The 14,845-nt window shown below is 33.8% G+C and overlaps 3 protein-coding genes across 3 annotated transcripts; all 3 read left to right on the top strand.

Annotated features, from left to right (window-relative positions):
• On the top strand, positions 1,367 to 7,671 carry LOC109351270 (telomere repeat-binding factor 4-like). Its single transcript, XM_019592692.1, has 6 exons — positions 1,367 to 1,577; positions 1,666 to 1,901; positions 4,303 to 4,387; positions 5,316 to 5,399; positions 6,945 to 7,221; positions 7,325 to 7,671. Exons 1-6 carry the CDS (start codon positions 1,428 to 1,430, stop codon positions 7,354 to 7,356), a joined length of 864 nt encoding a protein of 287 aa, XP_019448237.1. The 5' UTR covers positions 1,367 to 1,427; the 3' UTR covers positions 7,357 to 7,671.
• On the top strand, positions 11,984 to 12,587 carry LOC109351271. The gene has a single exon (XM_019592693.1). The coding sequence runs from the start codon at positions 12,062 to 12,064 to the stop codon at positions 12,392 to 12,394; it is 333 nt and encodes a 110-aa protein (XP_019448238.1). The 5' UTR covers positions 11,984 to 12,061; the 3' UTR covers positions 12,395 to 12,587.
• On the top strand, positions 14,150 to 14,824 carry LOC109350619 (putative E3 ubiquitin-protein ligase XBAT31). The gene is made up of 3 exons (XM_019591844.1): positions 14,150 to 14,448; positions 14,568 to 14,627; positions 14,729 to 14,824. The coding sequence occupies exons 1-3, from the start codon at positions 14,266 to 14,268 to the stop codon at positions 14,822 to 14,824; spliced, it is 339 nt and encodes a 112-aa protein (XP_019447389.1). The 5' UTR covers positions 14,150 to 14,265.

Below are 14,845 nucleotides of genomic sequence, written 5' to 3'. Positions count from 1 at the left end.
AAGGCCCATGTTATGCCCCTGAAGAACAAACTTCATCGAAGCCAAAAGGGCTCTCAGACCATGACCGAATTCTTGTTCCAAATTATAAGGTTGGTTGAAGAACTCGTTGTTCTTGATAATGTCATCTTCAATGATGATATCAACCTATATGTCATGAGTGGTTTGGGTTTCTAATATTGGGACATTGCTGCTTCTATTTGCACCCGAGACAGATCCTTCACATTTGAAGAACTACATAGTCACCTTGCTGCCCATGAGGAATTTCTTCGAAAAGATGAATCTTCACCAGATCAAGTTGTCCCTAATGCATTCTTTCATAATCGTAGTAGATCAAAGGGGTCTCATGGTCTTAAGTCATAACCCTTGGTGGTCACCATTGTCCATCACCATTGCAATAATATAATACTAGTCCATATCACTCAACAGTCCTCCCTCTTATCAACACAACAAGATTTCCTTTCCACACCATGGCTTATGTAGGACTTCCCAACAAGGCCATGGTAGCCACAGCCCACAGTGGTCACTGCAGCCACCATCATGATGCCAATTTTGTGGTTTTCTTAGACACATTGCAAAATATTGTCCCGGACTTCGGCCACCGCCATCACCTACTGTCAATTATACTTCAGCACATAGTTACACCCCATACATGGACGGATACATGGTTCATTGAATGTGTGTTTCGTCACTTTTTACATTAATTTTATGAGACCACAAATATGCGGGATACATGGTGAGGATTATGTAACTATGCTTTCAACCCCATTGTGGATTCTTGATACTGGTGCTAGTGAGTAGTGACCATGTTATCACATATTTAACCAATCTCAATCTCCATTCCAACTTCACATATGCAGTACACTAGTTTCCCACACCTACACTTCCTTAGTTCCTTCTGGCATTTCCAGTTAGGCCATCCATTTACTATCTCCACCATATAAATAAATAATGAATGATATAACGACAATATATAAATCTTTACACATAGTATAGATATTACACGCTAATATTTTTGGCCAAATTTCTCTACAAAATTGAAGTAAGTGCACTCAACAAAGGGAATGTTGATATACTTTGCATGAGAAGGCATATAGAAAAGCCTCTTCCATAAATAAAGTTTTTGATGATTTTAGAGGGACCCAAAGCTTAATTAAAGTATCTTTAATGTATTATATTATTATTAACCTTAAACTTTATCATTAATCATATATGACATCATCCAATCAAACTAAAAAGAATCAAAATGTTAACCGGTTCAACTAGTTACTAAGATGTTCCAATCCTATATCCGAACCGGGTAAAAGTATAATTTTATAAAATAAAATGTTACAATTTTCCAAACGTATAAATGGGTGTGTTAGTATATCTAAGGCGTTGTTCAAAAGTAACCGCTGAAGTGGCAGCTCCAAACTGAATAGAAAGAAGAAATGGGAAATCAGAAGCAAAAATGGACCGCCGATGAAGAAGACGCGCTCCACCGTGGCGTTCAGAAGTACGGTGCCGGAAAATGGAAGAACATCCTCAAAGATCCCGATTTCGCTCCTTTCCTCACTTCTCGTTCCAACATCGACCTTAAGGTTAAACTAATTTACGATTCTCTCTCTTTCAATCTAGGGTTAGGTTTTTTATTATTATTTTGATTCTTAATTTATTCCAATTGTTTAGGATAAATGGCGTAATTTGAATGTTAGCAATGGTCAAGGTGGTTCTAAAGATAAATCTAGGACTCCTAAGCCCAAAACAATTCTTGCTTCAGCTTCAACTCCTGGTCCTAGTTCAGCTTTAGTTATTGCTTCTGTTCCAGTTTCTGTTGCTGCTCCACTAAGTGTTGTTCCTGCTCCTCAGAGTAATAATGTTGATGATCCTTCTTCAAATGCTGAAGATTCCAAGATTCCGCCTCGGTATGCGAATATTTATTCAACCAAGGAATTAGTTTTGTTTGTTACAGTACTATTGAATGTGGCTGTGTTGTTTGTGCCTGTACATCAGATTAAGCATAGTGTTTGATTATTTGGTAGTTATTACAAGAGTGTATATTGTTAATGATGTCATAATAGATTATTGTAATTAGTATGGTATGATACATATTCGAATCTTGAAACGAAACGAAACGGTGAGCAAAAGATACTTATCGTGCTGAAGAAATTGAAATAATCGTTTGAATCGCGAATGACAAATCTTTCCTGTGGTTCTGAAGATGGCAAAATTGAATCATGACCTGGTTTCTAGAAGAGGCGTTTAGGGTTTCTTTTCCTGGCTATTTCCAAAGAGCAGCCAAGTGCAAGTAAAACAGGCCGTGTCTGCAAGGCCCATATTTTAGATTTTAAATTTTAACCCTTTTTGTTCAGTTTTTTAATGGGAAAGTGGGGTAAGTGATGAAAATAGACTTCCCTGACCGATTCTAGATTTTATCCTAAAGTTGCTTCTGCCCATATAAACATTGTTGTCTTCTGCTAACATTTTAGCCCTTAACATTTTTTAGGTCTTGTACACCATAGCACTGAGCTGTATTTTATGTTTCTCGAAAGGATATTTTTCAATTTCTAGTCCCCATGTTTCTTTCTCATACTTTTCCCCATACTGCATTACAACTTTAGTTATTATTTTGATCTTTTTGATATATTATTTTAGAGTTTCTCTATTTTAGGGTTGATAATGTGAATATCTATTGAATGAACATATATATATGCATAACAATTCTATGTTGAGAGTGATTTTTCTTAAAATCCTGACATTGCAATTCACCCAAATGACACCAACTATAAAACCTTATCATTCTGCAAAAACCATATCAAAAGAAACTGTTCCAAGGTGTTGAGGAAATACCCAGGAAATACATCAAAATGTCTATTTGAAATGAAAGCAGCTTCCTGGGCAGTGCATGAAAATGAATGTGTAGTTGTCTCCAAACTTGAATGGCTTACCACACATTTATTGGTTGGTAAAGCTCTGTGAGGTCATAGTTACTAGACTCTCAGTCTCAGCAACCATTCAAACTCCATACCAATTATGGGTGCTGCATGGCAATTATGGGCTAAGTAGTCAATAGCATGCTATCACGCTGGGATAGCGGCGTCGCAATGGTTCCCAACCCTTCCACGCAACGAAAGGGTGTGTAACGACACGGATGGCCGTTACACCTATTGCAAGTCAAAGTGCAGTTACTTCACAGGCCAAATCAAGTGTCAGAACCTGCTCCGACAAGGCTGTGCATATAACCCTAATTTTAAAGGGGAAAAACCCTTTTTGCCCTTATTTTTTAAGACATGACATGGTTTTTCAGGGTTTTGGGTAATTTACCCCTCCGTCTTCTTCTCTCTTCTATAAAACATGTGAGCAGCAATGCAGCAGTAAAATAAAACAGCCGTTGAACATGTTCTGCAGCAGTGAAACCATCTTCCCCTTCTTTTCCTCTTTCTGCAGCAGTGAATACTTTCTGCAATTTTGGCCGCTCACTCTCATCTCAACCTCCCACATGCACACTTCTACGGAAAAGCTTGTTCCCCTCACTTCCCTTCTCACATATCCACTTCTTGCCATGGCCTCATCTCAATCTCCCTTTGTCGCACCCACTCCCAGTAGTGCCAAACACAAGTTGTCAAAACTTGAAGAGTATAAATTAATTAAATTTTTAGTATTTTAGTGAATTTTTTCCCTTAACTTAGCGGCCATCCCGCCACCCACTATAGTGTTTTTTAGGTCGGCTTTAATGCTCAGCTATCCGCAATTGACTACCTAGATGATGGGTACATCACAGTAATAAAGTTTTGCTACTCTATGGCGAAGAATTGAAGGTGGTAATATGGTTAGGTTTGTGAACTGCAAATAATCTTTTGTATTAATTTCACCGATGAAGCTATGTTTGGAGCGGAGTGACAATTACCTCTATTCCTATGCTTGATGCATAGAATTTCATCATGGAACGGAATCAGAAGTGTTGCTAAATATAATAAATGCACTTGTGAAAGGATAAAAAAGCTGTTCTTCTAAAACTCATACAAATGGAGTGGAATGACAATTTGGCATCATGCATTCCACGTGATCTGAATAGAATAAGTTTTACTATATATTTATAATGATTGATCTACTTTTAACATGGTTTTGTGGAGTGGTAAAATATTGTGTTATAGAACGATTTGTTTATTTTTACACTTTGCATCATTTCTAGCTGATCACCCCAGGTTATTGTGTCTCAAATTCAATGGAGCCTTTTAATACGATATGCATTTCTTTTTTAGTATCGGTCCTGTTAATTAAGACCATGTCATGAGGGGTTGTTTGTACTCTTGTTCTTTTTATCAGGTACAATGCACTGGTTTTTGAAGCTCTATCAGCAATCAAAGATGCTAATGGTTCTGACGCAAATGCTATTTCTAGTTTCATCAAGGTCAGTTGAAGACTTGAAGTTTGATTGGTAATATTTTTCTACATTTGACAGCATTTTATTGCAATTTTAGATTGGTTGAATGTCCTGTTTCTAGATTATAATATTGAGATTTTAGGAATCAAAGCCTAGAATGTCAATGGCTAGCAATTAATCGATACAATTTTATGATCATGATTGTGCCTAAAGGTCTTGGGTGGCACTGTGGGCTGTGGCTATCCCAATTTTTTCTATAGAGATAAATAATCATTATAAAACCAGTTACATTTTTATCCAGTGCAACTTATATTCACTTCGTTATGGTCTTTCAAAATAACATGTTCGCTTTCTCAATTTTTTCATCATCTGTGGAAATAAAAAATTGCTAACCCTGTAGATGGATAATAGTGTCATTGACCTTCTATCAGTTAATTGTGGTCATTTTGAATTGTATTTTTGTCAAAATGGTTCAGTTCTTGTTACAGCTTCCTCCATTCTTTTGTGAGCACCTGCAACCTTTTTCGAAGGGCAGGGGGTGTGGTAGAAATTTAGTTTACTATGTGTAAACAAAGCAGAAAGAGAAGAGAGAAGAAGATAAAACTGAAATTCTTATTATGAAAAGGTTAGTTATAATTGAGAGGTGAAAAGATATTTATAGGAATCACAAACAGATCCCTAAGTAACTAACTCATCTTCTCAATGTTTTGGATTCTTCCAATGTATCTAGCCTTCATTCCAACTCCATTCGTAGATATGTACCGAGCCCTTATGCCAGCTCCATTCTTAGATATACAGGCCCTCTATACTATTCTTAGGGCCTCTCGCCTGTGTATCTTCTTCTCTAATACTATGTAGCATCTATTGTGAATTTGATATTTTAAATATTGCTTATTCTCGTGTGTGCTTTTATTTTAGATTTTACAATAAATAATGACCTCATATAGTACTGCAGCAAAATCATAAGGTTCCTACAAATTTCAGAAGGGCATTAAGTACAAGGTTGAAGAGGCTGGTTAGTCAAGGGAAAATTGAAAAGGTAAGTTGGTTTCTATGATTCTTTGCAGAAATATAAATTATAGCTATTCGTTTTTATTTATTGAACTTTGAAGCTTTTCCTACATGTGCTTATTAATTTTGAGTGTCTTACAGACTAATTCCCATTTTAGGCTTCATCCATGAGACGCGTTAATTGGTTGATTTTGTTTTTGTGCTTGTTTGATTGCAAAGTATTCAGAACTGGACTAGTCAATGCAATGAACCGGACAATAGAGGTTTAGGCTTCATCCATGAGACGCGTTAATTGGTTGATTTTGTTTTCGTGCTTGTTTGATTGCAAAGTATTCAGAACTGGACTAGTCAATGCAATGAACCGGACAATAGAGGTTTAAGGTTTGAAGTCAGACTGTGAGGTTGTTCTGGGGTTTTAGTATACAAGTAAAAGTATGGAAAAAATATTGAAACATCTTGGAAGACTTTTACAAAAAAACAACCGAAGTGCATAATGGTTCACCGTCCCTTAAATATTAAACCTATACAGGTTTGAATCCTAGCTCCTTATTATACAAGATTTATTCCATACTTATTGGTAATACAATTCATTAAATGATATGGTCTTATTACACAACAATAACCATTGGCTTGGTGGTCGAGTGCATGCCCAAGACCCAAGTTTGAGGCTGCGTGTATGAATTTTTGTCAATTTTCTAGCTGCACTAAACTCAGTCCAATCTCCCAAACTAAGTTTTGCTGGTTCACAGACCAGATCTTAACACCTTGACTTTAGAGGGTTTACTTGACTGGCTAGAGGACCCGTTCCTGGTTCACCTGATTGAACCAGCCTCCAGTCTGGTTTGGGCTTGAAACAGTGCTAGGTTGTGATTGTGGACATCTCTTTTTAGGAGTAAGCATCTGCCAGGGAGTCACCATGCGAGACATGCCTCTGTTGGAGAGCTAATTTGTATTATTATTTAAGAGTAAATTACACTGACACTCCCGAGTTTTAGTGAAATTATACAAACCATCCCTCCATTTTTTATACCTACAAAATAACCCATAATTTATATACATACATTATACTGACTATCCCTACATGAGAAATAAGTATGATATTTTAAATAAAAAATGATGACAAGTATAATTAAGTTAAACAAAATATGATATATTATGGAGACAAGTCCAAATAGTATACCAGTCAATATATTTTCATTATTTTTTGTTTAAAATATCACACTTATTGCTTATGCAGGGGTAGTCAGTGTAATGTATGTATATAAATTAGGGGGGGTTTTGTAGGTGTAAAAAATGGATGGGTAGTTTGCGTAATTTCACAAAAACTCAGGGAGTGTCAGTGTAATTTACTCATTATTTAATTATTTAAGAATGGTGTCTTTGTTTCACTTTGCCTAACTTGGTAGGGTTCTATTAGGAGGGTTTCTTATCCTGTTTTCTTGGCATTCCTTTACTTCAAAAGAAGCAAATTTTTTTTTACCTGTGATGACCATACTCTTGGCTGATAAGCAGCAATTTCACATATTTAAACTGAATGGTGTTGAAGCTTGATTCCTCTTTAAATCCCATGCAGGTAGAAAATGGTTACAGGATGAAGGAAGCCCCAAGTGGAATGAAATCACCCTCACCAAAACCAAAGGATGCTTGGCCTCGACAATCATCAGCCTCCAGTTTTGTCTCATGCAGTGAGACAGTAAGAGAAGCCACCGCCACTGCAGCCTACAGAATTGCCGAGGCTGAGAACAAAGCATTTTTGGCTGCCGAGGCATTTAAGGAGGTAGATAGACTGTCGCAGATGGCTGAAGAAAATGAGGTAGTTTTACGGCTGGTGACACAGATGTATGAACAAAGTATGCAGCAGCAGATAAACAGCCCCATCTACTCATCATTAATACATTTTTGCAACTATAATTTAATAATATAACTTATTCTTTTTCGGGTTATTGATGGCAGGTTTGCGCGGCGAAGTTGTTCTTCTGGATTAAGTTGGTAAGTGTAAGAGTGGTTAATAGATTCTCTTCATTTTGGTTTCCAAATGTACATCAGGTGATCCAGTGAAAATTACTTAATCATGGATGTGTTGTACTTGTTAATGTATTTTAAGTAGATGATAAATGGATTAGGAGTTTGTTTTGTACCTATACATAAGATGCAATCTAGAACCTATGCAAAAACTATCGGATTAGTGATTTGTTTTTTACCCTTCTATTAGGATCCAAAAAAAAAATCAGAATCTATAAACCCAGTCTCAGCCAATTTATACCTTTTAGAAATACAAATATTTTTTATATTTTTGTATATGTAATCATGTTTATTATAGCCTGTTCTGTTATGTCTCGTTCTGTGAATACCCACTATCAAATTAGTATGCTGTTTTTATTGTATCTACAAGGAGGAATACCCAAAGGCAGTGATGTGATGAGTTTAATGTTCCAATTTCCATTCTTTTATAATTAATTCAAATACTAATTGTTATTTGCATTTTTGTTATGATTAGTGGAATCTCTAGTAAAAAAAATAAAAGAGTGCAATATCTGTCAATGTAAAGATTTATATACATTTGGTGGATTATCTACTATTCATTTGTATCATTTATATTTAAAAGTCAACGATGATTAAATTTTAACAATGAATGATATAATGATAGTGTAAAAAACTTGTCGGAGTGGTTGACATGTATTACACAGCAATAGCTAAAGAATAAGTGGCTACGTGAATAATGCAAGCTGATACCACACTACTGCTATGCCAGTGTCGCCACCAAGACTACACAAGCACTATTACTATTGTTGCCACCACAATCACCACCACTCTTGCTATTACAATCTCACAGCCACCATTGTTGCCACTATCTTACCGCTACATTGTCATTGTAGAGGAATTGCCATCAACTGTTGCTGATTTGCTCTGAAGAAGAGTGGTCATTTTTGTTCCTTGGCAAGTAGGGATTTTCATTGTTGAGTAGCATTATTTTCATGCTCATTTTTTCCTTAAATTTTTATCCATTAGAGCATAAATGCTGACTCTATTTGTATTTGATTCTTTAAAAAAATGTTACTTAATTAGTTGTGATCATTCAATTTTCTTTCTTTTTAGGGTGTCTGGTAATCTAATCTGAAACTAGCTAACATAACTGCATTTATTTTAATGCTAGAGTTATATTGGATTTCATTTAACTAGTGTACCTAATAGAATTATCACTCATTAGCCAAGTTTTTAATGAGTGAAAAGAAAGTGTTACAAAGTTCAGCCATTTTAGATGAAATCTTGATGAGTAAAACACTTGCATGTTATTATTCTCCAAGTGATTTGGTCCTCTTTCAATAAGGCGTTTCTTCTTTATAATGGTTTGCTCATAGAATATTTTAGAGCGAGAGGGCAGAATAGAAAGGGGTACACTAATATTTTATCAGTAATGATTTCATTAATAACTCTTAATCAATGTACACAATTTATGGTTCTATTCAAAAGTAATATAACTAAGTTCTTATACTTTTAGTTGCCTACTTACATTAGCATTCTTTTACAGTCTTTTTACAAGTTAGTTTTCGGAGAATAATGGGGGAATGAAAGGTTTGGGGTCATGAAATACACTTGTAAGGTAACTCTTAAGTCATCTATTTCCCTTCAAAAACAAACTCACAAACAAATCCTTAGTATTTTCAAAATTTTAGGTCTTAATTATTATTGAGAGACTACGGTTTAAAAATTGCTTTCAATCATTAAAGTATGGTTGAGAAGGACACATGAGCACTTGGTTGTGAAGTAGGTATTGTAGTGGGGCTGTTTCAATTAGTTAGCATAGGATTACTTCAATGCTAATAACATTCGTTATGCAAATAATGGCACCTATAATGTATCTAATGTATTTTTTATTTTATTAATAATAGAGTTATTGGATACATTCAAAGTTGAAAAAAATGTTACCGTTCATGAAAAACTTGTAATTTTAGATTCTCAAACAGGTGTTCAAAAACTCTTACTTTACCATGCACTTTCGGCCAAAACTTGAAAGTTGTTAAGCTTGTAGAAAATTCAAAAGGCAAGTATTCCAAGGAACAAATGTTTGTAACTTTGAGACATTGAAACCAAGCTCTTGTCCAAAGGCTTGATGCTATGAAAAGAAAAACATCCACGGAACTCTATAATTGTTGTTTATGAATTTCCTTTCGTTGAAATAACAATTATATTTTGAATAATATTTTCTTAATAAACTCGCTTTAAAGATAAATTCTCAATGGTTTTTTTTATGGTGCAGTTTAACCTCTGAACAAACATTTAGTTCGTTTCGAAGTGAACTCATTTTGTAGCTGTTGGATGAAAAACTTTTTAATTTGTGTCGTTCGATGAAAAACCTTTTAATTTGTATCGTTGAAATAGTGACCAACAACTTGTTCCACACATAAGTTGGTTTGGGAGAAGACAACTTCAACATGTACAAAAGTCAGTTTGGGGATAATAACTTTAGTGTAGAAGTCGATCTGGATGATAACAACATCAAGTCGTCGTGCAAATTGAACTATGACTTCAGTATAGTTCATTTGTTTTACTCATCTTCCTATACAGTAAACTCCCGTGTTCAAGTCCTTTCACCTTATGATTGTGATGTTAGTGAATAAAAATGTTTTTAGAAGGAAATTATGGTAAAAATTTCTTTCAAAATAAAAAGAAATTAAAAATGATTGTGAAAGGACTTGAACACGAGGCTTCAATATGTGAAAAGAAAAGTAAACTAAATGAAATACATTGAAGTCTTGTTTAGTTTTCACGACGACTTAATGTTGTTATTGCTCAGACTGATTTCATCCAACAGCTACAAAACGAATTTACTTCGAAGCGAACTCGATGTCGGTTCGCAGGTTAGACTGCTCCAAAAGATCAATCTCCTTTGTGGTCCTCATTCTTGAACTTCAAATTTCTCTATCATCTAAAAAAAAATTTATCCATAATTGTCATCAAACTTCTCTGATAAGTTTTAATTTTAATCTCAAGTTCCTTTAATTAATGCAAGAAACTTTAGCTACAACTATTTGTTGAGTAATAACAAAATGGTGTATGTATTTGCAAAGATACCAGCTGAGTTTATAGGCACTGCTAATTTGTTGAAAACTTGGAATAGTAAGGTTCACATGTCCTTATATTTGCATAAGGATATCTTCTTTTTACAATATCTGCCATTTTGTTTCATTATGTGTATTTTATATTTTGTTTCTAACATTATTCTTGTCTCTTGATATATTCACTAAATAGAATGATAGCATATTAATGAAATAATATGATAATTTACTTCAGCCCAACATCATATTTTATGAACTTGATAATATTTGATAACCTTTTTAATACTAATACAAAAATATCAACCTGTAAATATTGTGAAATAGGTAGAGTAAATCTGGTAATAATATTAGAAAATGATGTATGTATTACCACTGTAACAATTTTTTTACATGATCACTATATCATTCATATTTAATCATTATTGACTCTTAAATAAAAATAAAATGGTATATGATATACTGAATATGTATAAATCAATGCATATATATTATACTCTACTAATATTAGAAGATGTTTATATATATATATATATATATTGCATTCAAGCACTAATTTCTTTGATGGAAATTTAGAAAGTTGAAATGAAGTCTTCTTTTAGGGGTAAAATTTAAACTAAAGTTTAGTAAGGTATAAGAGAGTGGTTAATTAATTTGTATTTTTGTTTGAAAATACTAGTTACTTGGTGCAGAAGTTAGATAGGTCACTACCCCACAAGCTCCATTAAAGAAAACAACAATATTAATTAAAGCCTTTATCATTATCATCTTCAACTTCCACCAACTCAAAATATTTGATTGCATAAAGTTACTCTACAGAAGCAATAAACAACCCTAATGATATACAGCTACCAAAAGAAACCTCCATCAACCCTTTTATTGAAGTCATTTTCATAGCATCTCTTGTCACATAATTGATCCTTTAGGAATTTTTTCTATTATCAAAGGTATTCTCTCACATTTTTCGGTAAAAAATTAATCTTTTTTGGGGATTGTGGTGTCCCTTCCAACAAATGTTACCATCAAGAATCAAACTCTTGATCCTGTTAGTTTCAAAAAGATATATAGAAGAATTCTTTGCTAGTGGTTAAGATAGAGAAGAATAAATTTAAACTAACAAGACATTAGTCTAGTGGCGTAAGGTCTTATTGGATCATCAAAGTCGAAAGTTTGATGCCTGATAGTGACACTTATTGAGAGGGCAACTACAAACCTTGAAAGAGAATAGTTCATTTCCAAAAGTTAGAAAATACTTTTATTAGTACAAAAAAAGAATAAAGTTTAAATCAAAATTGAAATTTAACGGTGGTCGTAACTATAACGGTCCTAATGTAGCAAAATTCAAAGGTGTAATGAGTATTATTTATTATTTGAGAAAAATGTATGCACCAATATAAGAGTTTTATACACTATCATCATTGATACGAATGAATACTAAAAGATGTATTGACTTACATTGATAGTACCATGTTATTATTTGATATTTACTTCTTCTTCTTTTTTATTATTATTATTTCAAAATAAACAAGTATAATTACAACATTGGTGACACAAACTCTTGTTGAAACATATTCATCCTTTGTTCCCTGAAAACACAAACTCATTTATTCACTCTTGGTTATTCTAGTTTCACACAATGGAATTCAGATCAAAATCATGCAAAGATGAAACACTTGAGATTGAAAACTACACTGGAAGCAAGGTGGTTCCAACAAGCATGCAAGATCTAAGGTGTTACAGTGCAAACTATGCATCTTATGCATACCAAATAGGTAAGGAAGTGAAGATAAAGAAAGGAAAAAACACAGTTTCAAAAGGTTGGAGCTTAAATGACCCAGAATTGAAAAGAAAGAAAAGAGTTGTTGGTTATAAAGTATATGATGCTCAAGGGAAAATGAAAGGGTCATTGAGGAAGAGTTTCAAGTGGATCAAGGATACATATTCTCAAGCTATCTATGGATTCTGGTGACTTTTCATTATTGCCTATATTTGGAAAATTCTTGTTATTATTATTTTTCTCCTTGTTTTGGATTGTCATTCTATCTTTCTATAAGTTATTTTCCTTCTTATATGAACTACATAGGTTATGCATATCATGTTTGTTTTGGCAACCATGGACTTCAAATATATATATATCTATGCAAGTTACTGTTAAATTTCCTAACATGGGTTCAACTTTAATATCAAATAATGGATTTGGACAAGAAATCAATTGGTTTATTTGCAATTTTATTTTAATTTTGTCTACAATAAATGCCTATATGGAGAGTTACTTTGTTTACCAACATTGGTATTGTTATAAGGTTCTACTCGATCTACATATATTGTATTAGATCAAATATTTAATTCTTGTATGTAATACTTATTAGAAGAGGTAGTCACACATTAATTCTTTACTAATAAAATGAGAGAATACTCTTAGTTATATTAAATAGTTATTATGTATAAATTATGTTAAATTTCACAATTTTTTTTTCTTCATTTAGGACTAGACATGGTAAAGAGACCCTTTATTGAAGTACATGCTCCTAGTGGAATGGAGGGTTGGAGAAGAAATTAGGATAGAGACCAGTATCAAACTTCATTATTCACCTTGGAATCTTGACACATTCATTAACAATAGAATTTGATAGGAGTATTTATGTAAGAGTTGTTCAATACACTAAATTAGTAGAGTAGTGCATGAAAGGACTTGTATAATTATTTTCAAAAATCCCAAAGTTTCATCCCTACTTCACATCACCTCATTGGCTCCTTCACACCAATATCAATTTCATCTTCCACCTTCAATTCATCATCTTAGACCATTCCTTATATCTAGCCAACAAAATAGTTTTTTTAAATCTAGTCAAAAGCAAATTTTTGGTCCTTACATTGTTTTTCCTCAACTTTGTTTCTACTCTTACATTAGTCCTTTGTATAACTTTTTTCTTCCTTGCCTTGAACACATATATATATATAAGGGTTTTATTCATAAAACCCTTATTACTCTAACTTTTTTTAATATATATAAGGGGCAAGTTCTAGTATCATCAATACTAAATCCAAAGTAGATTGAAAAAATAAACTCAAACTCAATCAAAGGGTTTCTTTCGTCAAAAGGGATACCAGAAATCTTTAAATGGGATACCAGAAATCTTCAACATCTCTATTTTTTGGCAAAATGAAGACCCTAAATTAGCACATGTAAAAGCTTTGTTCATCACTTAATCCATGCATGGTATTCAATGGCTACAACATTTCTAATTTCCTATAGCGAATACTTCTTGGACCCTTAGGATAGTAGGTAATAGTTTACTTTATTATAACATTATATTTTTCCATTTTTCCAGTGTTTGATAGTTGGTACAATGCCAAAATAGGACGAAACAGAACACAATACATTTTGTAAACAAAATAGTATAAGGAAAAGATTAGAAAATTAAACATTTCAATTTTATTATAAGAGAACGGGAGAAAACATAGCTTCTTGTCTATACACCAGATGTCTACATAAATGAGAGCGAGCATTGTGCATGCATGAACATCAATAGCCATGATTTCAAAAGTCATAATTTTGATTCCATGACTTTGGTAAATTTGTATACCATATTAGCATCTCTCTCTCTCTCTCTCTCTCTCTCTCTCTATATATATATATATATATATACTTGCCAAGTTGCCATTCATTGTTACTCACAACTACAAACTTGAATGTCAGAAATTAATTAATTTATTTATTCATTCATTTCATTTATTTATAAAACTCAGTCATCAACTACTTGGGTGACACACCCATAGAGAGAGAGAGAGAGAGAGAGAGAGAGAGGTGAAATTTCTTGACATCCCTGAACCACCATCATGGGTCAGGGTCTGAGTTGCAGAGCTAACCACAATGAACACGGTCTCTTCACTGCGGTCCAGCATGGTGACCTTCAAACAGTGGCAACTCTTCTTCAAGCTGACCCTTCTCTTTTGCACCACACCACTGTCTATGATCGCCACTCTCCTCTTCATATTGCTGCTGCCAATGGCCAGATCCAGGTCTACCCTCTTTTCAACTTCTCTTGCCTTCAACTCACGCACTAAATTTCTATTTTTTATTTCTGGGTTTCTCTCAAGTTTTTAGCTTTTCCTCACATTCTTTTCTGGGTACGTTTCAGATTCTATCAAGGCTTTTACATGGATCTGTTAACCCAGATGTTTTAAATCGTCAAAAGCAGGTTACTTTAACTTCTATTCCCTATTTGTCTTCTTTGTTTCTTCTTCTTCTTTTGCATCAATGTGTTTATTCACCTTCATTGCATTATTTTGAATGCTTCAGACTCCGCTTATGTTGGCAGCAATGCACGGTAAAATCGATTGTGTGGAGAAGCTCCTTGAAGCTGGAGCTAATGTAAGGTTTCATTATAGGGCGTGACGATTCACTCTCTCAAGTCTC

This window comes from Lupinus angustifolius, chromosome LG06, assembly GCF_001865875.1.
Source record: "Lupinus angustifolius cultivar Tanjil chromosome LG06, LupAngTanjil_v1.0, whole genome shotgun sequence".
In the NCBI taxonomy this organism is placed as follows: domain Eukaryota; kingdom Viridiplantae; phylum Streptophyta; class Magnoliopsida; order Fabales; family Fabaceae; genus Lupinus; species Lupinus angustifolius.
The sequence above is the reverse complement of the archived record's forward strand: the minus strand, read 5'-3'. Positions and strand labels throughout refer to the sequence as shown.

Bases quoted from the DNA above. Each gene is read 5' to 3' on its own strand.
- LOC109351270 (XM_019592692.1), top strand. From the start codon at position 1,428: ATGGGAAATCAGAAGCAAAAATGGACCGCCGATGAAGAAGACGCGCTC. The intron at 4,388-5,315 runs GTCAGTTGAAGA...ATAGTACTGCAG, and splicing joins CTATTTCTAGTTTCATCAAG to CAAAATCATAAGGTTCCTAC. The intron at 5,400-6,944 runs GTAAGTTGGTTT...AATCCCATGCAG, and splicing joins GTCAAGGGAAAATTGAAAAG to GTAGAAAATGGTTACAGGAT.
- LOC109351271 (XM_019592693.1), top strand. From the start codon at position 12,062: ATGGAATTCAGATCAAAATCATGCAAAGATGAAACACTTGAGATTGAA.
- LOC109350619 (XM_019591844.1), top strand. From the start codon at position 14,266: ATGGGTCAGGGTCTGAGTTGCAGAGCTAACCACAATGAACACGGTCTC. The intron at 14,449-14,567 runs GTCTACCCTCTT...GGTACGTTTCAG, and splicing joins CTGCCAATGGCCAGATCCAG to ATTCTATCAAGGCTTTTACA. The intron at 14,628-14,728 runs GTTACTTTAACT...TGAATGCTTCAG, and splicing joins TTTTAAATCGTCAAAAGCAG to ACTCCGCTTATGTTGGCAGC.